Source organism: Podarcis liolepis, assembly GCF_965112155.1.
Source record: "Podarcis liolepis genome assembly, chromosome: 5".
Lineage (NCBI taxonomy): Eukaryota > Metazoa > Chordata > Lepidosauria > Squamata > Lacertidae > Podarcis > Podarcis liolepis.
The window spans coordinates 98,686,030-98,712,016 of NC_139556.1; the positions used below are offsets into that span (position 1 = coordinate 98,686,030).

Sequence of the window (25,987 nt, forward strand, 5' to 3'; positions counted from 1 at the left end):
TAAAATTTAAAATGCAGTTTATTACTGAAAATGCATTGGAAAATGTCTATATTAGTCAAAACTGCATACAAAACTGAGTATATGTTGGATAAATGCACACTAAATGCTGAAAATATTTCATAAGGACTCTTTTTAAAAAATGCAAACTGATATGTGGGGAACTGAATCTAAGATTGGATAAAAGAGAAACTGACACGTTCAGATTTGTCCATCCCTAATCTGGAAACACCTTTACTCCCAGGTAAGTCTGTATTGGACTGCAGGATGTTGAAAAACTGCATCAGGAAGTAGTGTTGGTGACGGTACAGGCATTGCCCAATAGGAGCTTTGCATGGCTGGCTTTTCCATAGTTCAGACAATATTAGGTTAGATGGACCAATGGTATCTGACTTGACATAAGGCAGCTTATAATATTTCTCTGTCACGTGCAAGAATTTACCAGTGATGGAAAGAGATACAAATTTTTGTGTGGAACGTAGTGAGGGTGGTTTTCCTCACAAAGAGACACATTGCCTAAGAAAAGTTACGTCAACCTTTCCCCCTTACTATCCAGGACTCTTCTGCCTGAACATGTTCTCCCTGTAGTTTCGGAGCCAGCGCTTGGGACACACAGCTTTTATTGCATCGCAAGGGACAAGGCAGAAAAGCAGAAACAATTTAAGAGAATGCAACACGCCAGCTGGCTTGGGAGGCGAGTGTGAGTTAGTACGGGCTGTGTCCCATCTCACAGGTAAGAGGAAGGGAAGAAGACCGGATCTCAAATGGAGTCAAGGGCCTGGTGCAGCCCTCTGAATCTGGGGAGATGGGGGTCAAGGGTCCCCTCCAGCTCTAGATGTAATTCTTGTTCACTTCATTGTAGTCGTAGGGATCCCCTTCGAAGGGCAAGGGGGGAGGGTGGTTGTAGGACCCGTTCAGGAAGATCCACAAGGTGCCGAGGCTCAGAACGGGCATGACCAGGAAGAAGCAAAGGCGGTCCACCGTGCGGGCAATGCTGTTCCAGTTGTCTATCTCCTGCCAATGAAATCGCAAGGTTCGGAAGGGCCCAAAGACCACGAAATCCCCCCTCCCCCCCAATGTACAGAGGTCACGGGCCAACTCAAGCATACACAAACCTTCCCATTTCCCGGTCGATGCATACAGTACATTCTGCACCACAGCCTGACACAGAAGTGAGGGTATCCAAGGACGCCCTCTTGACAGCTGGGCTGCGCAGCAGAGAATAATGGGATTGTAGAGAAGGGGAACCGAGGGTCATCTAGTCCAACCCCCTCTCAACTAAAGCATCCATGACAGATTACCATCCAGCCTCCGCGGCACATGAGCCAAAGGCTGGTCCTGTCATTCGGTTGGTGTACGCAGCCAGAGATGAAGGATGCAAAGGGAGGGCAGGGCTCAGTTGGGATACAACTGAGGCTCCCAACTTGAGGAGAGGTTACATTTTGGCAGGGGGTGGCGATTGTGTGGTGTGATAGCCTGGGATTCGGGCTCGGACTCGGAACCAGAGGAGTCTCAGTCCGCACCGGATCCTTTGCCTCAGACATCATCTGAACCAAGTCTGGGGCCTGATCCTGAAGAGTCCCAGTCTGCACAGGTTCCCCTGCAACAAGCACCAGCTGGGCCGAGTCAGGGGCCTGAGCCTGGCTCCAGGTGCGGGGATGACCTCGTTGCCTCCAGCTGGGCCATCACTTACAGCTGCTCCACTACCAGTTTGGTCAGGAGAGGCTGAGACGGCCCTGGGTCTAGTAACCCACCGACGTCTCCCGAGATGCAGAGACTAAGGTCTGAGAGAAGGAGAGACCTGAGTACTCGCAGGAGGAGTGTTCACCTTCGGGTGAAACAGGGAGGTGAGTCGCTGGGGGATCAGGACTGCCCATTACCCCGACAAAGATAAAAGGCTGTCGGACCCTGCCCCAGGTTGCGGGAGCAACATTGCTGTTTGCTAGAACCTGCCTGAGATCCTGTACCTGTCCTTGCCTGGTTTCCTGCCTCGTGTCCTGCCTTGGCCCTGTCAGACTGACTCCCAGCGGAACCTTTGGATTCTGGACCAGACCTGGACCAGCACATGTGGAAAGCCAAGACGGCACATAGTCATAGAATCATAGAATCATAGAATCATAGAGTTGGAATAGACCACAAGGGCCATCGAGTCCAACCCCCTGCCAAGCAGGAAACACCATCAGAGCACTCCTGACATATGGTTGTCAAGCGTCTACTTAAAGACCTCCAAAGAAGGAGACTCTACCACACTCCTTGGCAGCAAATTCCACTGTCGAACAGCTCTTACTGTCAGGAAGTCATAGTGTTATGTACTGAAGTTCTCACCCTGGGCCAGCAGGGGGATACTGTAGATAGTTATGCAAATGAAGGATCGAAAGTGACGTTCAGTGATTGGATAGTTTTAGAAAGTTGCTACAGTTACATGTTCTGGAGCTCTATATAAGCAGGCTGACTGAGCTCTTCAGTTCAGTTCTGTTCTGGCCTTGGAATAAACAAGAGCTGTTTGAAGAATCGCTGTGTCGTCTGATATGTTCGCCCACGACTTAACACATAGCAACCCCGGAACTGCCCCTGTGTGACCATCCTTAATTTCTCAAAGCTGGCATGCCAGGCAGGCTTTGCTCCCCATGAAACCAGAAGGCAGAGAGCCTTCTAGAGCCAAACAGACCTTCCCAGAGCCCGGGAAGCAACGTGGAAAGCTTAGAAGTCATTTCTGCGGCAGGAAAAGAGCTTTTAATCTCTCCGCCTTGCATACGCTTAATTTGTGTGGTGTCGGCTGACCAGCTGCCAGATGTGTAAAGCTGCAACCCCGCAGTTAAATGCGTTGCAAGTTGCGAGCCTGCCGTATTGCAAAATTGCAGGTACAGGCGTGGCACGTACAAGGTCCCCGGTTCCTCCCCAGTGGCACCTTCTAGGAGAGCCATTCCATAGCCCTTGCCGGGAACCCTCGAGAGCAGCTGCCAGTCAGTGCCGCACAGCTCTGAGCTACATGGAATAATGATTTGACTTGGTACAAGGCCGCTCTAAAATAATAATTGCTATTTAAGATTATTTAGCATCATTAAAAATGGTTGTATGTTTGGCAGAGATTTAGCCTCAGTCCCTCCTAATCTCCTGGATCCAGCAAGGGTTAAAATCCAGCAGAGCATCGAATTCCCAGAGTTCCCTGGGAAGAGGGTTTTTTAAATATTTTGTTGGAAGCCGCCCAGAGTGGCTGGGGAGGCCTGGCCAGATGGGCAGGGTATAAATAAATAAATAAATAAATAAATAAATAAATAAATAAATAATTATTAAACCCCCCTGGGAACTGTAGCTCCATGAGGGCAGCAGGCGTCCCCTAACAACTCTCAGCACCAAACAATAAACTACAGATCCCAGGATTCTTTGGGGAAAACCAGGACCATTTAAAGTGGAATGATACTGCTTTAAATGTGTAGTGCGGACGGGGCATCGATGATTGCTGAGGAGGAATCCTTTGTAATCTAAGGCACTAGCAAGGAGCTGTGGGCTCAGAGGAACCAAAGGTAAACCAGAGAAGAGCCGTGACGCTTCTGCCAAGCCCACCTCATTGTAGTCATTCTTGTCTCGCGTGTGCTTCACGATGAAGTTGGCTCCCGTGATGGCCGGCTTGATCTCATTGTAGAGCTGTTCCTGTGTGCCCTCCACCCCGTGGGGGTTTGGCCCTAGCGGACAGAGAGGAGAGAAGCGGTGAGCAGGTTACATCCAGGAAACGGGGGGGGGGGGGAGGGTTTCCTCACAAATGCAGGGTGAAGGCAGCCACTTAGAGGGCAGCACAGAATTTGGGTCCCAGCTCCCAGATCAAGCAAACTAGGCTATGATGGGTGGAGGGAGGAATTCAGTTCAGCTGGCACTTCAGGGTCAAGCTACCCAATTTGCGGTTTCTGGGGGGAAACGTACAGCCTTCCTTCACAGTGCAGTTCTCCAGCCAAGCAATGGGCACAAAAATGTGTTGGCTGCATATAAAGTCTGTATCAAAATAATAATAATAATAATAATAATAATAATAATAATAATAATACATTTATTTATACCCCACCCTCCCCGGCCAGAGCCAGGCTCAGGGCGGCTAACACCAATAAAATCACAGTAAAAACATAATGGGGGGGAACCAATTTAAAATACAGGTTAAAATACAATTTAAAATGCAGCCTCATTTTAAGAGTATCCGATAGATCAAGACCATAAGGGGAGGGAAACATAAGGGTCAGACTGAGTCCAAACCAAAGGCCAGACGGAACAGCTCTGTCTTGCAGACCCTGTGGAAAGATATCAAGTCCCGCAGGGCCCTGGTCTCTTGTGACAGAGCGTTCCACCAAGTCGGGGCCAGTACTGAAAATGCCCTGGCCCTAGTTGAGACAAATCTAACCTCCTTGAGGGTTGGGACCTCCAGAATGTTGTCATTTGTGGACCATAAGGTCCTCCACGGGGCATACCAGGAGAGGCAGTCCCATAGGTACATGGGTCCTAGGCCGCATAGGGCTTTAAAGGTCAAAACCAGCACCTTACACCTGACCCTGTACTCCACCGGGAGCCAGTGCAGTTGGTAAAGCACTGGATGAATGTGATCCCACGGCAAGGACCCCGTAAGGAGCCTCACTGCGGCATTCTGCATTTTGGGGAAGCAAAAGCACATTTTATTAGGGAAAACTTCTTTGCAGAAATGTGCATATTAAGCACAGCTGACAGATTCATCCATCCGTAATCAAGATGACCTCAGTGGACTCATAATCAAAAAGGGGCTTCATGGAATCCTAGAACTGTAGAGTTGGAAGGGCCCCCGTGGTCATCTAGTCCAACCCCCTGCAATGTGTCGAGAATATCCTCTCTGATCTTTGGAGCTGCTGCTGGGGTGCAGGGCCCCTTGCCAGCCCGAGAGAGGCCTCCCCTGGCCACCCACTGGAACCAAACCTGGGCCACAGCGAGACTTGGGTGGCCATTCAGTCCACTTCACAGAGGACAGTCCTCAGCTGCCTTCTTCTGACCCTAGTAAGTGAGGCTTCAGTGGGGGTGTCAAGAGTGTATGTACCATATTTTTCTCTCCATAAGATGCACTCCCCCCCCCTAAAAAGTAAGGGGAAATGTCTGTGCGTCTTATGGAGAGAAAAAGCAGGCCGCTGATTGTTTGCCGATCAGGGAGAGAGATAAGGGACGCTAGAGATAAAGGAGGCTGCCTGGGAGTGGGGAGGTAAATACAGCAAACTTGCAAAGGGGGGAAACAGGAAGACTAAAGCAATAAGGAGAGAAATTAGGAGAAAAGGAGGAGCAAAAAACTGCTCCAGCTAAGGAAAAGACACTAAGGCAAACAAGACGGAAGGGAGTATTGAAAGGAAACAGCTGATCGGTGGGATCAGAAGAGAGATAAGGGACCTAGAGGAGGCTGCCTGGGAGGGGGGAGGTAAAAACCCATGGATTTTTGCATTGGGTGACCCCAAATTCAGCATCAGATTACATGCCTGGGGCCACAGCATGAACCACAAAAATCATACATCCACTGTTTCGTTCAGAATATTTTTTCTTGTTTTCCTGCTCTAAAAACTAGGTGGGTCTTATGGTCAGGCGCGTCGTATGGAGCGAAAAATACGTCTCGCATGCAGGGCAGCGCCTTCCTGTTTCGCCTCAGGCGGCAAGATGGGAAGGGCCACCTCTGCTTCTCTGCTTACAGAGGCTCTAATCTGCCCAGGGGCGGCTGAGGGTGTTTTGAAGGCGCCTCAGTCTGGTTTGCCACTGATTTGCAAGATTTCTGTGTTCCCTCTGCAGTATAAATTAGTCGCCATGCGAATTGTTGCCACCGAGTTGGCTGCATAACGTTTTTGGAATAAACATTCCACAATTTACAAGCAGATGGGGGTGTGTGATCACAGAGGTCCCTTCGCTAAGAAGTGGGGGCTGCAAAAAAGGGGCTCAAGCTCTTCTGTCCCCCCCCTTCCCATTGCAACAACCCTGCAGTGTTGACAAATGCAGATTAGCGCATCGTCAGTTCCCGGGCTTTCAAGCATTTATCTATTTATGAACAATATTTCTAAGCTGCTGTTCTGATAACAGCAATAATAAAAAGCACAGCCCACAGCGGCAGTGCAAGGCAGGCATAAAAAATTTACAACCCAAACGTTTACATCCACCAGCTAAATTTACAGTCTATAAAAACAATATTCGAATTCCCTGGCAGCCAGCGTGTTTTGGAGATGGTGCTCTGGTGTTAGATAAAAATTCAGTTTGAATTTGAGCCACGGTGAACCAGAGCGGAGGTTCTACTGACTGGACACACACATGTGTGTCAGTTTATAATTCTTTCTAAACTTTCCTTGCTTTTCACATCTAACCTGATGTGTAATTATAATGCATATTTTATGTAGGTTGGTTAAGACTTTTTAAAGGATCATTACATCCTGGTGCAGAAGCCTCCCTCAGGCTCGTTTCAGTTCTCATAAAAAGCAACCAAAGGAGGTTCCACTGAGATTCAGTGGTGGAGACCTACATTGGTTCCCAGTATGTTTCTGAGCAAAATTCAAAGTGTTGGTGCTGGCCTTTAAAGCCCTAAACGGCCTCGGTCCAGTATACCTGAAGGAGCGTCTCCACCCCCATCGTTCTGCCCAGACACTGAGGCCAAGTGCCCAGGGCCTTCTGACAGTTCCCTTGCTGCAAAAAGTGAGGTTACAAGGAACCAGGCAGAGGGCCTTCTCGGTGGTGGCGCCTGCCCTATAGAACGCCCTCCCACCAGATGTCAAGGAAATAAACAACCATCTGACTTTTAGAAGACGTCTGAAGGCAGCCCTGTTTAGGGAAGCTTTTAATCTTTGATGATTTATTGTATTTTTAATATTCTGTTGAAAGCTGCCCAGAGTGGCTGGGGAAGCCCAGCCAGATGGACGGGGTATAAATAAATTATTATTATTATTATTATTATTATTATTATTATTATTATTATTATTATTGATAACTGAGCACTCAGGTGCTGCTTGAGGTATCTGGTTGGCCACTGCGAGAAGAAGATGCTGGGCCAGATAGACCAAGGGTAGAGGAGCCCCATGCTGATGGGCGGGGGGGGGGGGGAGAAGTCCAGGCCTCTCCCTCTGGCCCTTGGGAGTCTCCCCAGGCCACACACCCCTTCACCCTCTGCTGGAGTGTTTTTGCCTGGCTGGACTATGTCCTAGAACTCTGACCATGCCTCTTACCTGCGTGGACTGAGGGCAGAGAGGGGCGTGTGAGTGGGCATAGAAACCAGCCTCCTTTGCAACCGTAAAACCCACTTTTGCCTCTGGCCCTGCCCACCAGGTATATTAAAAAATAATAATTTTATAACTTGTGCCTCCTTGTTTCTCGATTTGACCCTTTTACCTGGTTTTGCATGTCTTGTGGTATTTTATGCGTTGTGTCTTGATGTTATTTTTATTGATTATAGTTTTGCAGTTCTTTATCATAATTGTTAAGTGTAAACTGTTTAATTATCATCTGCTGATATTTAATTCTATTATATTCTAATGGATGGTTGAATATTGCTTTGTTCGATATAGGTTGTTCATTTCAAAGTTATGTTTTCATTATGACTTTTGTGCATTGGATCAGGTTGTTATTAGATCTGTCTATTTTCTGTTTCTTCAGCTTTGCAGACTGCCTTGTGCGTAGTAATATAGAAAGGCGGTATACAAATTAAAAACGAGATGGAACAAAATAAAATACAGTCATACCTCGGGTTAAAGACGCTTCGGGTTAAATCTTTTCAGGTTGTGTCCTGTGGCGACCCGGAAGTACAGGAAAGGGTTACTTCCTGGTCTTGCCGCTCGCGCATGCGCAGACGCTCAAAATGACATCACGAGCATGCGCAGAAGCAGCAAATCGTGACCCACAGATGCACAGGTGCGGGTTGCGTTCTGCTCAGGTTCTGAACGGGGCTCTGGAACAGATCCCGTTCGCAACCAGAGGTACCACTGTATGGCCCGCAGAAAACTGTTGAGAAGAGCATGTGGTCTCTTGGGTCTGTGCCATCAGGGCTCATGTTTTCATGCACCTGTCCTGCCCTCCGTAAGTTCTGCCTCGTCTTCTCTCCAAGCCCTCTGAGATGGTGACCCTCTTCTGGCCCCCTGGGAGCAGTGGCCACCCTCTGCCCCCCCCGCAAGCTCACTGGCAGGGGTGATGCGGCTAGCCAAGCCGTGCCTCTCCGACTGCTTCTCGAACATCAGCTCGCTGCGGGACTTCACGGTGAAGTACTCCTCCGCCTTGGCAATGTAGCCCACAGAGCTGCACCGCCGGATCACCAGCCTGTGTTCGGGCTCACTCTCGGCCGGTTTGGACATGCGAAGGAGGCGAGGGAGGGTCTCCAGGAAAAACTGCAGCATTGGGGAGACAGGGAAGCAGAAAGGTTGGGGGAGGTAGCGTCATAAGAATTCTAAGCACTCAAATATAATGTAAATGTTCATAAATGTCCAAGGCAAAGTCACGCATAAGTATATAAACCACGTGTCTGAAACAGTACAGGAGAGCAATCCTGAAGCCATTTTGACTCTCTCAAATATTCCTCTGCCTTCCCTTAGTCTTTTTGCTTACGAATCCTGTTTTAAGGGCGCATCTGTGTATGAATAGAGTGAGTCTGTGACCTGGACTCAGGGACTAAATATTAACCATCACAAAAGAATAGCCAGGCTGCCCAGGTAAAGCAATCAGTGACCACTATCAGGTATCCTGGCAGGCAGGATCTCTGCTGTGGACCGCCTCCTTCTGTGATGTATGTATGATGTTTTGGGGGGTGGTCTTGGGCTACAGGGTGGGCAATTCCAAAAGTCTATATAAGGGCTTGCATGCCACTGTTCAGGGTTCCTCCTCCCTCCTGCGAGTGGTGAGTGAGGACCCTGTTGCAACAGTTTAATAAAGACCAGGCTTACTAACTGCTTTGCTTCTCAATATTCTCTGTTTGGCCTCTGTTATTTTCTCCCACCGATAGGGGACCCACTTAAGGACTCTATGTGGGCTCTTGGATAAGGGAAAAGGAGCAGTTTTTTCTTATAACAGTTGGGAGGAATATCCCATGACTGCATCCCCTCCAACATTCCCCTAAAGAAAATCGGGGCACATGAAATTGGGGTGTCCATCTTTGGGTGCCGCAAAACACAGCGAAAACACAGCACCAACGCAAGAACCAGTGCTGGCTGCAAGCACCAGCTCATCCCTGGGACTTTCTAGGATCAAATCAGAAGCCAGGGCGGAGAGCAGTACATGTGAAAAGGATCTAGGAGTCTTGGTTGAGCACAAACTTGACATGAGCCAACAGTGTGACGCGGCAGCTAAAAGAGCCAATGCAATTCTGGGCTGCATCAATAGGAGTATAGCATCTAGATCAAGGGAAGTAATAGTGCCACTGTATTCTGCTCTGGTCAGACCTCACCTGGAGTACTGTGTCCAGTTCTGGGCACCACAATTCAAGAAGGACACTGACAAACTGGAGCGTGTCCAGAGGAGGGCAACCAAAATGGTCAAAGGCCTGGAAACGATGCCTTATGAGGAACGGCTAAGGGAGCTGGGCATGTTTAGCCTGGAGAAGAGGAGGTTAAGGGGTGATATGATAGCCATGTTCAAATATATAAAAGGATGTCACATAGAGGAGGGAGAAAGGTTGTTTTCTGCTGCTCCAGAGAAGCGGACACGGAGCAATGGATCCAAACCACAAGAAAGAAGATTCCACCTAAACATTAGGAAGAACTTTCTGACAGTAAGAGAGAGCTGTTCGACATTGGAATTTGCTGCCAAGGAGTGTGGTGGAGTCTCCTACTTTGGAGGTCTTTAAGCAGAGGCTTGACAACCATATGTCAGGAGTGCTCTGATGGTGTTTCCTGCTTGGCAGGGGGTTGGACTCGATGGCCCTTGTGGTCTATTCCAACTCGATGATTCTATGGTTCTGTAATTCTGGGAATTAAAATAGGGGTGCTTGGAAGGCATGTTGCTGCTGTGCCTTGAGGTCTAAAAACTGGCCTTTAACCCACACAGGGGTCTTGGAAGTCTCCTTGTGGAAGTGATTAGTCCTTGGGGACAGGCCGTAGCTCAGATGGTAGAGCGTTTGCTTGGCATGCAGAAGGTCCTGGGTTCAATTCCTGACAACTCCATGTAGCACTAGCATCAGACTTCAGGGCAGCTGTCTACCAGCCCCATCTGGTACTCCTGCTGAGACCCTATCTGCCCGCGGACTGTCTCGCCAGAGTGGTGCATGCTCTGGTTATCTCCCGCTTGGACTACTGCAGTGCGCTCTAAGTGGGGCTACCTTTGAAGGTGACCCAGAAACTGCAACTAATTCAGAATGTGGCAGCTAGACTGGTGACTGGGAGCGGCCGCCAGGACCACATAACACTGGTCTTGAAAGACCTACATTGGCTCCCAGTACGTTTCCGAGCACAATTCAAAGTGTTGATGCTGACCTTGAAAGCCCTAAACGGCCTCAGTCCTGTATACCTAAAGGAGCGTCTCTACCCCCATAGTTCTGCCTGGACACTGAGGTTCAGCTCCGAAGGCCTTCTGGTGGTTCCCTCCCTACAAGAAGTGGTTACAGGAAACCAGGCAGAGGCCCTTCTCGGTGGTGGCGCCCGCCCTGTAGAACACCCTCCCATCAGATGTCAAGGAAATAAACAACCATCTGACTTTTAGAAGACATCTGAAGGCAGCCCTGTTTAGGGAAGTTTTTAATGTTTTATCATGTTTTTAATATTCTGTTGGGAGCCGCCCAGAGTGGCTGGGGAGGCCCGGTCAAATGGACAGGGTATAAGTAATATATTATTATTATTATTATTATTATTATTATTATTATTATTATTATTCCTGCTCAGACCCAGAGAGCTGCTGCCATTCACTGTAGGCAATAGATGGTCTGACTGGGTATAAGGCAGCTTTGCGGCCCAGTGGGAATTTGGAATATGGGTGGAGACTCGCAGCATTGTACAGGAGGCAGCAACGAAAACCATCCCAATGAAAATGAAATGCAAGAAAGCAAAGTGGCTGTCCAACGAGGCCTTACAAATAGCGGGGGAGAGAAGGCAAGCAAAATGCGAGGGAGACAGTGAAAGATACAGGAAACTGAATGCAGATTTCCCAAAAAAATAGCAAGGAGAGACAAGAAGGCCTTCTTAAACAAACAATGCAAAGAAATAGAGGAAAACAACAGAATGGGAAGCACCAGAGATCTGTTCAAGAAAATTGGAGATATGAAAGGAACATTTCGTACAAAGATTACCATAATAAAGGACAAAAGTGGTAGGGACCTAACAGAAGCAGAAGACATCAAGAAGAGGTGGCAAGAATACACAGAGAAATTATACCAGAAAGATATGGATGGCTCGTACACCCCAGGTAGTGTGGTTGCTGACCTTGAGCCAGACATCCTGGAGAGTGAAGTCAAATGGGCCTTAGAAAGCACTGCAAATAACAAGGCCAGTGGAAGTGATGGTATTCCAGCTGAACTATTTAAAATTTTAAAAGATGATGCTGTTAAGCTGCTACACTCAATATGCCAGCAAGTTTGGAAAACTCAGCAGTGGCCAGAGGATTGGAGAAGATCAGTCTACATCCCAATCCCAAAGAAGGGCAGTGCCAAAGAATGCTCCAACTACCGCACAATTGCACTCATTTCACATGCTAGCAAGGTTATGCTTAAAATTCTACAAGGAAGGCTCAAGCAGTATGTGGACAGAGAACTCCCAGAAGTGCAAGCTGGATTTAGAAGAGGCAGAGGAACCAGAGACCAAATTGCAAACATGCGCTGGATTATGGAGAAAGCTAGAGAGTTCCAGAAAGACATCTACTTCTGCTTCATTGACTATGCAAAAGCCTTTGACTGTGTGAACCACAGCAAACTATGGCAAGTTCTTAAAGAAATGGGAGTGCCTGATCACCTCATCTGTCTCCTGAGAAATCTCTATGTGGGACAAGAAGTTACAGTTAGAACTGGATATGGAACAACTGATTGGTTCAAAATTGGGAAAGGAGTATGACAAGGCTGTATATTGTCTCCCTGCTTATTTAACTTATATGCAGAATTCATCATGCGAAAGGCTGGGCTGGATGAATCCCAAGCCGGAATTAAGATCGCCAGAAGAAATATCAACAACCTCAGATATGCAGATGACACAACCTTGATGGCAGAAAGTGAGGAGGAATTAAAGAACATTTTAATGAGGGTGAAAGAGGAGAGCGCAAAATATGGTCTGAAGCTCAACATCAAAAAAACAAAGATCATGGCAACTGGTCCCATCACCTCCTGGCAAATAGAAGGGGAAGAAATGGAGGCAGTGAGAGATTTTACTTTCTTGGGCTCCATGATCACTGCAGATGGTGACAGCAGCCACGAAATTAAAAGACGCCTGCTTCTTGGGAGAAAAGCAATGACAAACTTAGACAGCATCTTAAAAAGTAGAGACATCACCTTGCCAACAAAGGTCTGTATAGTTAAAGCTATGGTTTTCCCAGTAGTTATGTATGGAAGTGAGAGCTGGACCATAAAGAAGGCTGATCGCCGAAGAATTGATGCTTTTGAATTCTGGTGCTGGAGGAGACTCTTGAGAGTCCCATGGACTGCAAGAAGATCCAACCTCTCCATTCTGAAGGAAATCAGCCCTGAGTGCTCACTGGAAGGACAGATACTGAAGCTGAGGCTCCAATACTTTGGCCACCTCATGAGAAGAGAAGACTCCCTGGAAAAGACCCTGATGTTGGGAAAGATGGAGGGCACAAGAAGAAGGGGACAAGAGAGGACGAGATGGTTGGATAGTGTTCTCGAGGCTACCAGCATGAGTCTGACCAAACTGCGGGAGGCAGTGGAAGACAGAAGTGCCTGGCGTGCTCTGGTCCATGGGGTCACGAAGAGTCGAACACAACTAAACGACTAAACAACAACGGGGATTTGAACCCCGGTCTCCAAGAGGTCCTACTCTGACACACCAACCACTATACTACACTGCCACGCTGGTGGTATTTCCTGGGTGCATGGTATGTGGGATTTACACATCTCCACCCCCTCCCTGTTACCCGGCCTTCGCAGCTCACCTCTTTGGTCCAGTCGGTCAGGATGTGGGTGCTGGGGGTGCGGAAATGGATGTTGAGCTCTGTGACGATAGCTACCCCCACGGCAGTCACAAGCAGCATGACAAAAAGCAGGTACCTGCCCAGGGAAGGGGGGAGAGGCAGAAGGTGCATTTGAAAGAAACAGGGGCCAATATGTCAGGCTTCGGGGAATCACCTTCCTCGCCCATGGCAGTGAATAATAAGATCAAAGGGAAGGAATATCTTACCAGTTAGATTCTTTAATAATCACCAGTGGAGACAAAAGAACACGTCTCCCTAGAAATGGCGGTGCTCCCAATTAAAGGTTACTCCCTGCTCTGTCCCTATTAATCTACGTCACTCCTACGTCTTGTAATCTGAGCTTGTACGCTCTGCGCTTTCTGTTCTGAGACTTTCTGAGCTCTTCTCGACCTTGGGGAGGGCGGTGGAGGAATGCTACCCAAAGACTGTGAATCTGTTAACCCTCTCTCTCCCAGTTGTTCTTATTGTAGCTGTTCCCCATCCAGTATTTCCCAGCTTCTGCCTTCGGAACTATGCCCCTCTGCAAACCACTGTTCCAAATTTATACTGTCCTCCTGCTCCTGGGAAGATTCAGGATCAAGGGGAGGGGGTAGCTCCCACCATTCTTCCTCTGTGCAGCCTTCCTGACGCAATATTTATGTTTTCAAATGATGGCGCCCTGCCTTCCAGGCAGCTGCACAATTCATACTGAACGAGGGAAATAATCTGAACGAACAAGGAAGGGGGAGAATGCAAAATGATAAGGATCACAAAGGAACAAGCAGGCTGAGAACACAAGGAAAGGCTAGGAGATTCAAGAGGGAGAGCGTAGCCATCACGGCTGTTAGACCTTGATAGCCTAGTCCTCCAAGATAGTGTTCCAGGCAGAGCAAGACTTACTTGCCAATGAGAGGGATGGCTAAGGAGGTGGCTGGGAGACGCTGGGAGATCAGCAGCAAGAAGACAGACTGAGCCAGCAGGATGGAGATGGCCAGGGTCACCTTCTCCCCACCTGGAAGGCACGAAAGGAGGAGCAGAAGGGAGTTTATTAGCCACTTTCCTCTAGGATGCAAGACTTAGAGACTCACACAAATAGTATGAGCGCTGCAATCAACTGCAACAAACAGGAGCAATGAAAACTCAAAGCACACCTGTGCAGGTAGAAGACAGGCCTTGTGGAACCCACCCCACTAAAAGAGGCTCCAAATACCTGAGAGCCTTCAAATTAAGGGTCAAAAGGTTGGGTGAAGGTAAAAATAAAGAATAAGTTGCCTGGCACCTGCAGATAGAGAAAGATAGTGCCAGGTGTGGCTCCCTGGGAAAGTATTCCACAAACAGGGAGCCACCGCTAAAAAGGCCCTTCTAGAATATCGCCACCCTCTGGGCCTCCCATGGAGGAGGAAGACAGAGGAGAAACTCAGATGATGATTGCAGGATCTGGGTCAGTTCAAGAGGCAATTCTGGGGGCATTGGGGTCCTGAGCCACATAATTCTCTATAGATCAAACCAGAACTTCAAATTGAGCCCAGAACTGGTGCTACACATCCCACCCTCATTAGCACATGCTTCAGTAGGGATAGCTCAGTTGGTTAGAGTAGTGTGCTGATAATGCCAAGGTTACAGGTTTGATCCCTGTCTGGGGTGGCTGCATACAGGGTTGGACTCGAAGGTTAGATTTTGCTCACAGTCAGCAGGCAGGTAGAAAATCAGGATGATCATGAAGGCGATGAGGATGCAGGGGGTGACGATGTTGATGATGTAGAAAAGCGGCTTGCGCTTGATGATGAGGTAAAAGGTGATGTCCTGGTGCTTGTTGCTGTCGCGAGGGGCGCACGGGTCAGTGTTTTTGCGGGCCGGCCTGTGAATGATCTCCCATTCACCATTCTCTGGATAGGGGAGAGAGAGAGTATGCCGTAGTTCACAGGAACCCAGAATGGAGAGGGCTCCTAGCCAATGGAAGTACGGCAGCAGCGTTAATTCGGTTTGCAACTTAAAGTTTAATTCTGTTAATGTTAAAGTCAACGAGCCATGAAGGAGATGGCGGTGTTGCTTAGCAGCCAGTCGGAGTGGCACAATCTCTACTGAGGTAACACATGCTCTGGTTGGCTGCGTGGTTCTGAGGAAGTCTTCCCTCTGTGTGTCTGGTTGTGCGTCTCCCTGCTATGTACAAGGCTGTAACCTCTCTACTCCTTTCTCCTCAATTTCGAACAACGAAATTGAAAAAAATCTACATCGGACATTCAAAAACCGACAAGCCTGCTATCCCAGCCTGGTTAGCCCCCTAAAAACTCTGATACCCCATAATTAAATACAATATACTCCCATAGAGACTACCTTACACTGTGTTTAAAACCAAAATTGCATTTGGATAGAAACTGTTTCTCAGGCGGCTAGTCCTAGTCTTTGTAACCCTGTACCCTCTTCCAGAAGGCAGAAGCTGAAAGAGATCATTTCTGGGGTGCGCACTGTCCTGCGCTATCTCTGCAGCTTTCTTATGACACCTGGAAGCATAGATTTGATCCAAGGTGGGAAGAGTGCACCCACTTATTCTCTCCGCAGTCTTTACAACCCTTGACAGCATTGTTTTTCTCCTGACCGTGCAGCTCCCAAACCACACACACAGACCATAAGTTAATACACTCTCAACAGTGCAATGGTAAAATGCCATCAACAGGTCCTTTGAGAGATTATTTTTCCGGAGGATTCTCAGAAAATATAACCTCTGCTGTGCTCTCTTCATCAGGTCTTTAGTGTTTTCTCCCCAGGTTAGGTCATCTCTCAACTCCATTCCCAGAAATCGAAACACCGAGACCTGTTCCGCGCACTTCCCCTCAATAATGAGTGGCTGAATATTCAATTTACATTTCCTAAAGTCCACAATAATCTCTTTATGCATATGCTCAAGGGGACATTTTCAAGGCAGGAGAGCCCGAGCCAGTGCAAACATGAACCGAGCAGTAAGATCAAACCATCTCTTCTCTACTGTTGATTTTTGAGGGGTTATTGACTCAGCCTTCATCTGCAACGAGGTTAGCAGATGGGAGTCCTGCAACAAGAAAGCTGCAGCACGTCTGCTGAGGACTCCAGCCACTCCATCCCATCCCTTCTCCCCCTGCCCCCCACCAGCTACACAAAGCGACGGCACGCAGCGAATTGGATCCGAAAGAGGGTGAATTACCGTGTTATTACTGGATCTGCCAAATGGAGATGCTGTGAGGATCACAACAAGATAATTGTGAGAAAGCGCTTTGAACGCTCTGCAAGTTCCACATAAACGCAAGGAATTATTATTTTGTATTGATGGGCCGCGGTTGCAAAGTGATGTCTTAATGCTTTATTGTCTTGAAACTCTGCACAGGGACTCCCTTGAGCGCTGATAAGTAAAATTACTCCCGAGCTCTTAACAGGGGTGTCGTGAGCATACAAGGAGAGGGGGACAGACGCGCAAGGCCCATGAACCAGGAGGGAGGCAGGCAGGGTGGACATTTGGCATTCTCCCATTGTGGCTTAGGGCCCTCGTGTTTAGGGGACCGCCTCTCCTGGTATGCCCTGCAGAGGACCTTAAGGTCCATGAATAACCATAATTTAGAGGTCCCGGGCCGTAAGGAAGCCAGACTATCCTCCACCAGGGCCTTTTCAGTGATGGCTCCGACCTGGTGGAATGCTCTGTCCCATGAGAATAGGGCCCTAATAGGGCAGGATTAAACCTCCTTTCGCCATGCCTGTAAGACAGAGCTATTCCGCCTGGCCTTTAATTTGAATTCAGCCTGATCTTTTATTCCCCTTCCTTCCCTCCCCGTCCCTTTTTATGAAGATTACCCGCTCTGGGACCCCACAGAGTCCCCTGGTCTCCTCACTGGCCCAAGTAGGACTAATTCAGCCATCTAGCCCTGGTGACTATCCTGTGTTAATTAGATGGATTTCCCCTAAATTGATTTCTGAACTTTGAATTTTATTATTATTAATGTTTTTATACTGTATGTTATGCTGCTTTTACAATTAAGTGTTTTAAATTGGTTGTTAGCCGCCCTGAGCCCGGTTTTTGACCCAGGAAGGATGGGGTACAAATAAATTATTATTATTATTATTATTATTATTATTATTATTATTATTATTATTATTCTCCGTGAGAGGGTAAACTACAGGTCCCAGGATTCTCTAACCGAAAGATCTAACCTCAGGCCCTCCAAGCCACTCTTTCTGGCCCCTGAAACTTTACCCATGCCACACCCTTCTCCCTTGCCATTCCCTCTCCTGGCCCGCCTTCATGCCCACCTTGGGTGCTTCTCCCTGAATGAGATGTGTCCTTGAACCCTGACCATGCCTGCCTGGAGGAGAGAAAGGTGTGTTGGTGTGTTGAAACTAGCCTACTGTACAGGGCCGGATTTAGGTTGGGTGAGCCCTTTATATGTCCAGCTGTCCTTTGTCAACAACAAATTGTCGCTTTTTTGTGTTGAATATCCAGTCATACCTTGGGTTACAGACGCTTCAGGTTGCGCGATTTCGGGTTACTTCTGGGTTTTGGCGCTTGCACATGCACAGAAGTGCTGAATGGCAACCCGCGCATGCACAGACGCGGTGCTGCGGATTGCGAGCGTGCCTCCTGCATGGATCACGTTCGCAACCCAAGCACCCGCTGTATGCTATATGGTAATTTATGGACCTAATAGGTACCTAAAGCCATAATGGGATCAAAATAAATAAATTATGTATTACATGAAATCAATCAGTAGGCATAAGATTCATACCCTTAGTCTATGCTGCCTGATCATCAATCTACAAGCACTCTTTAATATTAGATAACAGGTACAACAGCTTGACCTACGTTCAAGTGCGCTGCCCTGCAGTCTGCAGCTGCATGCTACATGTTGCCATGCCACCAGTGCATGCAGAATGTAGGCACCCTATATATAGAAATGAGCAAACCAGTGATATTTTAGGGAGCAGGCTAGCAGGTGGGGCCCATTACTTACATCATAGGAGCCCACAAAACACAAAACACTGTTGCTGTATGTAGGTTTTATTTTATTTGTTTTTTATCTTGTGGAAATGTACATCCACCTTTTTTTCCTTTAAATTTTTTGGGGACCCCCCAAGAGTACGGGGCCCTAAGCTATAGCTTGTTTAGCTTATACATAAATCCGGCACTGCTGCTGTACAAAAGTGAAAATTGCACTCATTGCACCGCCCACACGTGGCCTTTGGCATGTTGCCCACATCGGAATGCAGCCCAGGGGGTGGATAATCTTCCCCCAGCCATTGAGGACGATGGTTTTCTGCCCTACAACTTTGGGAGACCTCCTCCCACCACAGCTGACCCCCCCCCCCTATAGAAGGACATTCCCCGCTCCCCCCCCCCCACTTACCGGTGAATCCTTCCGGGTCAATGGTGATCCACTGCACCACGTACGACTTATTGGTCTGTTCGTCTACCTTCGACATTAGTTCCAGGTTGATCTCGTTGGCACTGTACATCAGAGAGCTGGGAAAGGCAGGCGGAAAGCTAGTTAGCAGAGAATCCTGTGGCAGAAGGTTCCACGGATGCCTTTGAACCGTCTCTGCCCCACCAAGCAAACTTCATAAAACCGACGGACGGTCTGTTTGAAGCCTTTAAAAACACCCCCCCACACACACACACAGGAACCTCAGGCCCAGCGACCCCCCAGACCTCAATGCTGTGACTCCTGCAATACAAGGGGTTGAATTAGAGCAGGGATGTCCAACCAGTAGATCGCAATCTACCGGTAGATCCCTGGCTGATCCTGGTAGATTGCAGGATCTCCTAAAAAAATAAAAATAAAAAAAGCTCAACAACTCTGGGCAATCTATCCACCCCCCATGCTCCTCCTCCCTCCAATGACAATGGGTAGATCACTGCCAGATTCTTTTATACTGGGAGTAGATCACAGTCTCTGGGGAGTTGGACGTGCCTGTATTAAAGGGAACCAATTCTGTGATCAATGTGTACCAAAACAGAGAGAGTGTGCACTTGACAGGGTAAAGCGAGCATAGCAATACGTATATTACCATCTGAAAATGCATCATACGAGGAGAAATGGTTTGCCAAAAAATGTGTGAATCAGAATAATAGAATCATAAAACTGTAGAGTTGGAAGGTGTACCCCGGGGGTCATCTAGTCCAACCCCCTGCCATGCAGGAATCTTGCTCCCAGCGCTGGGCTCGAACCCACGACCCTGAGGCGAAGAGTCTCGCACTCTACTGAATGAGCCATGTGGCAGTTTCTAGGGACCCAACCACACGCGCTGGAGGTTCCTCACGTGAACTTCAAGGTGCAGTTCTGCCAGTCGAAGGGGAAGTAGTTGACGTTGATGGGGCAGGCGCTGCGGAAGATGGCGGGTGGCAGCCAGTAGACGCTGCCGTCCGAGGAGAGGAGGATGTTGGCATCGTAGGTGGCCTCAAAGGTCCCGTCGTTGCTGCAAAGGGAGAGGGAGCCGTGGGCTGAGAAGGGCATCGTCCTTCCCGGGGAACTGCTTCCTGCCTGCTGCGGCAAGGCAGGCCTCCAGGAAGCAGGGAGGATGCAGAGACACTGGGCGGGATCCTGCGCCAAGCTAAGGCGATCCTCCCGTCCACGCAGGCGTTTCTGCTCTCCACGTGGAACCGTGGCCTCTGTCCTCCCCCTGAAACCAGACCTGGCCCACCCAGGAGGCGAAGTGAAGCTGCCATCTCAGTTGGTGGAAGTCCCTGAGGTGTTTCCCCCCCATGGGTAACCCCCCCCCCACCAATGGAGAAGTTGCTTTGGTGCCAATTTCCAGGACGATTATTATTACTTCTTAAATCTGTATACCGCCCCCTTCATCCGTAGGTCTCAGGGGGGTCCGCAGCATAAAAATACTAATATAAAAATGCATAATCAAAACAAAGACAAACGAATATCCCACCCATTCCGACCACCCGCTCTCACAAACACATTTAAAAGGGTATCAGATGTTAATCGCTATGCAAGGCAGCCTTGTATAGGGAAGCTTTTTAATGTGTCGTGTTTTATTATGTTTTTATATATGTTGGAAGCAGCCCAGAGTGGCTGGGGCAACTCAGTCAGATGGGCAGGGTAGAAATAACAAAATTATTGCTGTTATTATTATTATTAATCAAAAGCCTGGTTGTATAACGATGGCACAAGCTGAATCTCCCTAGGGGAGCATTCCACAAATCTTGCAAGATCTCGTGGGGGGTTCAAGATATCGTGAGATTTCGGCGTGATCTCGCTGGAAAATGGTGTTGCTTCTGACCGTGGAGATTGTGCAGCAACGGTAGGGCCGGGCAGCACTTCCCATTTTGCCTCTGGTGCCAACACAGGACATGCCACCCTTGCCCTGCAGCCCATGTAGGAAAGAACCAGCCTGGAGGGAGACATTGCCCGCTAAGGTTCTGCAGAGCCAGCTGCCCCAGAAAGCAGAGGAGCATGGTGGTCCCAGTGATTTGGCAACCCTAAGGGCGACTTAGCTGGTGCTCACTTGTTCTCCAGGACAATCTGAGGCAGCCACAGCATGTCTGGTCGCAGGCGGAGTATACTGATGCCGCCAAATTCTGTCTCGTTCCATTTCAGCCGGTAGTCCATCCACCCCTGCGGGGATTTACTTTATTTTAATTGCCTGCAAAAAAAATTCTAGAATGCCAACGTTAAGAGAGATAGAGAAAATTCACGGCAGCAAACAGCGTGAGATCAACAATGAAGTCACACCCTCAAAACAGAAGCCTAATGCGCCACGAATCAGGAGTTCAAATGAGCATATTAGCTCAGCTGGAAGTAATGAAGATATACAGTAGAACCTTGGTTCTTAAACGTCTTGGTCAGGGGTCCGCAACCTAAGGCCCATGGGCCACAAGCGGCCAGTGTCCCATACTTTGTATGGGAAAGCGCACCTTGGTTTTGGAACGCATTGGTTTTGGAATGGACTTCCGGAACGGATTAAGTTTGAGAACCAACACACACACACACACAAACTTCAATGATCAGGCTTTGATTTGGGTCGGAGGAGCTGGCAGGGGCATTCTGCTACTCACATGCTCAATCCAGACATTGCTGGTCAGAGTTTCGTCGGCCTCTTTCTGCAACAACACACAATAAGGGAGGATCAAACCCAGCGGCAAGGGAGAGAGTTGCGTGCCCCCCCCCCAAATAAAGCTCAACAACTCTGAGCTGCCCCCCTAAAAAAGGCTCAACAACTTTGGCCTGCCCCCCCCCAAATTGGGGGCGCTGGCCAGTTTTTGCACCCTGGCGCCGCATATGCTAAAGACGGCCCTGGGTACCATCGCTTTTGTCACAGAGGATGCTGAGGCTTTGAAATTAGGCTGCTCCAATTAGAAGGAGAAGGAGAGGGGAACAGGAAGACAGGAAATTGCACCACACCAAAGCAAACCGTTGGTCCATCTACCCCAGACGAAAGGCAACGGTTCTTCAGAATGCACACAATAAATTTATGGGGATTGCAATTGTAAAATTGGGATGGGCTTTTGGGGATTATATGATCTAACCAGCAGGACAGGATCTGCAACACAGGACACCGATACAGTAGCCCTGCGGTGATGGCCATTGCCTGAGATGGTTTTAAACCAGAGCTTGGACAAAATAAGAACCTTGCTGGATCAAGCCAATGGTCTCTCCAGTCCAGCATCCTGTTCTCACATTGGCCAGCCAGATGCCTGAGGGAACAAGCAGGATCCAAGCACAGACCTCCTGTGGTTTCCAGCGACTGGCATTCAGACGCATCGCTGTCTCTGACTGTGAATTCATCTTTATGAATTCATCTACCAATAGTCTACCAAGGGCTTCTAGCCACAACAGTGAAATGGAGCATCCATGTTCCGCAGCAGTGTACCTCTTGAAGGAATGACCGCCGGGTGTGGAGCACACTTCCGCCCGCAGACAAGCCACAGCTGTCTGAACATCATGCCCTCTATCTAACCTTTGCTCTCTTAGCTTTCTGCCATGCCCTGCCTGTGACCTTTGTCTCCTTCGTTATTCATTGTTCAAGGGGAAAGTGACGCGGTGGAAACAGGTGCCAAAATAACTTTGTACCACCCCACGACCGCATGATTGGAAGATGTAAAGGGCACAGTCCAAAATGTATCTGACTGGTTTTGCATATTGTGCTAATAAAAAGAGCCTCAGCAGAGCTAGCTGGCAGCTTGCTTGTGCACAGCTCACCTGCCTTACCAACTCCTGCCTCATGTCCTTCACTTCAACCTCCGAATGCAAGATGTGGGGAGGGGCTATGGGCTTCCCAAAGGCATCCAGTTGGCCCTGTAGGGGAACAGGAGGCTGAACCAAATGGGCCTTTTGGGGGCTGATCCAGAGGGGCTCTTACGCTCTTCACGTAAGACAAGTGGTGAGCAGTTGCTGACGGATCCCAGAAGGCGGGCTCACCAGGGAGACGAGATTGGAGAGGGTCAGCGCCAGGGAGACGGTGACGCTTTCGTCCTTGGATTCTACGGGCCGCAGTTTACTGCTGTAGCCATTCTCCTCAAAGAGGTACTTGATGAGCTTCTCCTCCATGTTCACGCCCAGGGTTGCTGGAGAGAAGGGAAAAGAAGCAGGGGGAGCTCAGATAGACCCCTCTTTTGCAGTGGTTCATCCCAGGAGCTGGCCAGAGAAGGGGCAGAGCTTTGCTCCAGCTCATCAGCCTTCCTGCAAGCTCAGACATTTATTTTTATTTTTTTATTTATTAAAATGTGTATACCGCCCTTCATCTGTAGAACTCAGGGTGGTATATACACACACACACACACACACACACAAATACAACAAAAACACACAAAAATGCATAATAAAAAAACAACAAGGCAATACCTCCCCCCAAAATGGATTTAGAAGGGTAGGTAAAGAGACCCCTGACCATTAGGTCCAGTCGTGGCCAACTCTGGGGTTGCGGCGCTCATCTCACTTTATTGGCCGAGGGAGCCGGCGTAGAGCTTCCGGGTCATGTGGCCAGCATGACTAAGCCGCTTCTGGCGAACCAGAGCAGCGCACGGAAACGCTGTTTACCTTCCCGCCAGAGCAGTACCTATTTATCTACTTGCTAAAATAACAGTAGGCTAGAAACAGATTAGAACTCGCACCAGCTTTCAGAACACCTGGGTGTTGTTGTTTAGTTGTTTAGTCGTGTCCGACTCTTCATGACCCCACGGACCAGGGCATGCCACCTGGGTTGGCTTGTCTAAGTGAAAATGTTTTTGGCAGGTGCCGAAAACAGTGCAGTGACGGGGCCTGGCTGACATCAGTGGGAAGAGTTCCTCACAACAGCCCTTTGAAGTAGGATAGGCTGAGAGACAGTGTCACCCTGTGAGCTACGATACGATACAATACAATACGATAATCTTTATTGTCATTGTCCCATACAGAACAACGAAATTGAAAAAATCTACATAAGACATTCAAAAACCAACAAGCCTGCTATCCCAGCTATCCTAGCCTGGTTAGCCCCCTAAAAACTCTGATACCCCATTTTTAAATACAATATACAGCCATAGAGACTCCTTACACTGTGTTTAAAATCAAAATCGCATTTGGATAGAAACTCTTTCTCAGGCGGCTAGTCCTGTACCTTTATAACCCTGTACCCTCTTCCAGAAGGCAGAAGCTGAAAGAGATCATTTCCGTGGTGCGCACTATCCTGCACTATCTCTGCAGCTTTCTTATGGCACCTGGAAGCATAGATTTGATCCAAGGTGGGAAGAGTGCACCCAATTATTCTCTCCGCAGTCTTTACAACCCTGGACAGCATTGCTTTTTCCCTGACTGTGCCGCTCCCAAACCACACACACAGACCGCACAGAGCTTTCTGGCCAAGTGGGGATTCGAATCCTTGTCTCCTGGGTCGTGGTCTGACACACCAACCATTACATCACATCGGCTCTCAGTTTAACCCTTCAGCTGAACCTGGATGCAATATCCCTCTGGTTCTGCCCCTCTTTTGAGTCAAGGCAGCTGCAATACAACAACCCCCCTTTTCTTTCAATGCTCTCTGTACCGGAACACCCACGCTGGAGCATGAAATATGAGAAGAAAAGAGTTCCCCTGAGCAAACGCAGAGTGCCCAAAGCCCTTCCCCATCTCCACCATTTGGTAAGAAGGTTCCAGGTTCAAGAATATGCCGTTCTCTAAGAAGGCATGAAAGATAAGTATCCACAAGAATTTTGGGGGAGTCAAATGTGAAAATTCTCACATAGAAAATGAGAAGAATGGTGCCTATATGTTTTGCCTCATCCATCAGCTTCGATAAATGCTAGAAGCTTATTTATTTTTTTACATGGAAGCCAAGAATCAGGGGGTTCTGGTTTAACATGAAGGGGGATATTTGGGAATTATAGGAAGAGAACTACCTAAAATGTATAGAAACTTATTCATCTATGCTACCACAGCGGCAAGAATGTTACTTGCCCCAAAATGGAAAGAAGCAGAAGTCCCAGGAAAGGAAGAATGGATACAAAAACTTATGGAATATGTAGAAATGGCGAAGGTTAATGGAAGAATAAGAAATCAAGATAACAATTTTTTAAAAAAAAGAATGCAAATGGTTTATTGAATATTTACAGATAAATTATAAACAGATAAAAACATTGGCAGGGTTATTGTAATAACCTGCAGTTTCATGAGTATATACTTAAAGAAGATGAATAAATGAGCAAATTAAGTTCATTTGGATATGCAGAAGATGTTAAAAACAAATTTAAGAAACTGCAGAAAGGGGGAAGGAAGTGAAATGTTCTGAAATGTCAAAATGAATGTAAAATTAGTGAAATATAGATGATAGATTGACAGATGATAGATAGATGATAGATTAGATAGATAGATAGATAGATAGATAGATAGATAGATATAGATAGATTATAGATAGACAGATAGATGATAGATAGATAGATAGATAGATAGATAGATAGATAGATAGATAGATAGCATGAAGGGGCAGAAAAGTCCCTCCTTCTCCCTCCTCTTGATGCCAATAGCCTGAACCCCAGAACTCCTCACTAGAAGTGAAACATTCCGCATATCCACCTCCAAGTCTCCCAGCTTTGGAAGCCACCTTCTTGCTGAGCGGACCTCCTGTGGCTTCTCCCACTAGGCCCAAGTCTGCAGGCTCTGGCAGGCAGCTGCATCCTTACCTGGGAGGATGAAAACCCAGAGCAGAGCGAGTGTCCGCCTGTCCATGTTGGCACCCGGGTCGCCTGTGCCGTCTCTGTGCCCAACTCCCCCTCCAAATGCCTCAGCCGTTTTCCCCCCGAAGGGGACGGATGTCCGAGCTGGGACCGTGACTTGGGAATGCGGACGGATGGCGGCAGCTGCAAGGCTGGCAGGGGCAGGCAGAGGGAGAGTTCGAAAATAGCTGCTGGGCTGAGGAACAAGGGGCAGCAAATCTATCCCTTCCTTCCCTGCTCTGAGCCGAGAGGGATGTTTTGCTCTGGGTAAACAAGGGACAAAGAGTTGGCAGGGCTTCAGCTGCCCCACATGGGGGGCTCCAGCGGAAGGGCAAAGCACCCCGATCCCAGCCTGACCCCTCAGTATGCAAGGGGTAGTTTTTGTGCTGTGGCCAAACTATGGGGTGTCAGGTGGAATGGAGGTGCAGGGCCAGTTTTGGGGGCAGAAATGGAGCAGTTTCCATAAGAACAATTGTGGAATATGGATATAAAATGTACCGCATGTTATGGTTTAAGAGAAAATTATATGAAAATGATATATCAATGTCTTGTTGTTGTTGTTTTAGTGTTTGTAATATTAACTTGTAAGATATGGATTTGTTTGTTTGTTTGTTTTGTTTTGTTTTGTCTTGTTTAGTTTTCGAATGTTGTTTTGTGTGTGTTGTGTATTGTTATCTTTTGTGTTGTTGTTGTTGTGTGGAAAATACTAATAAAATTCTTTTTAAGATTATAAAAAAGAAAGAAAAGAAAATGATATATCATTGGTACCTAACACCG

The 25,987-nt window shown here is 48.0% G+C and overlaps 1 protein-coding gene across 1 annotated transcript; it reads right to left on the bottom strand.

Moving 5' to 3' along the window:
* On the bottom strand, positions 1 to 25,287 carry CHRND (cholinergic receptor nicotinic delta subunit). The gene is made up of 12 exons (XM_083504260.1): positions 25,178 to 25,287; positions 22,443 to 22,588; positions 21,080 to 21,124; positions 20,530 to 20,639; positions 19,333 to 19,488; positions 18,420 to 18,535; positions 14,739 to 14,939; positions 13,954 to 14,065; positions 13,036 to 13,150; positions 8,138 to 8,342; positions 3,562 to 3,680; positions 1 to 1,011 (listed from the first exon to the last, which is right to left on the bottom strand). The coding sequence occupies exons 1-12, from the start codon at positions 25,221 to 25,223 to the stop codon at positions 829 to 831; spliced, it is 1,554 nt and encodes a 517-aa protein (XP_083360386.1). The 5' UTR covers positions 25,224 to 25,287; the 3' UTR covers positions 1 to 828.
* Between the last annotated feature and the right edge of the window lie 700 nt (positions 25,288 to 25,987).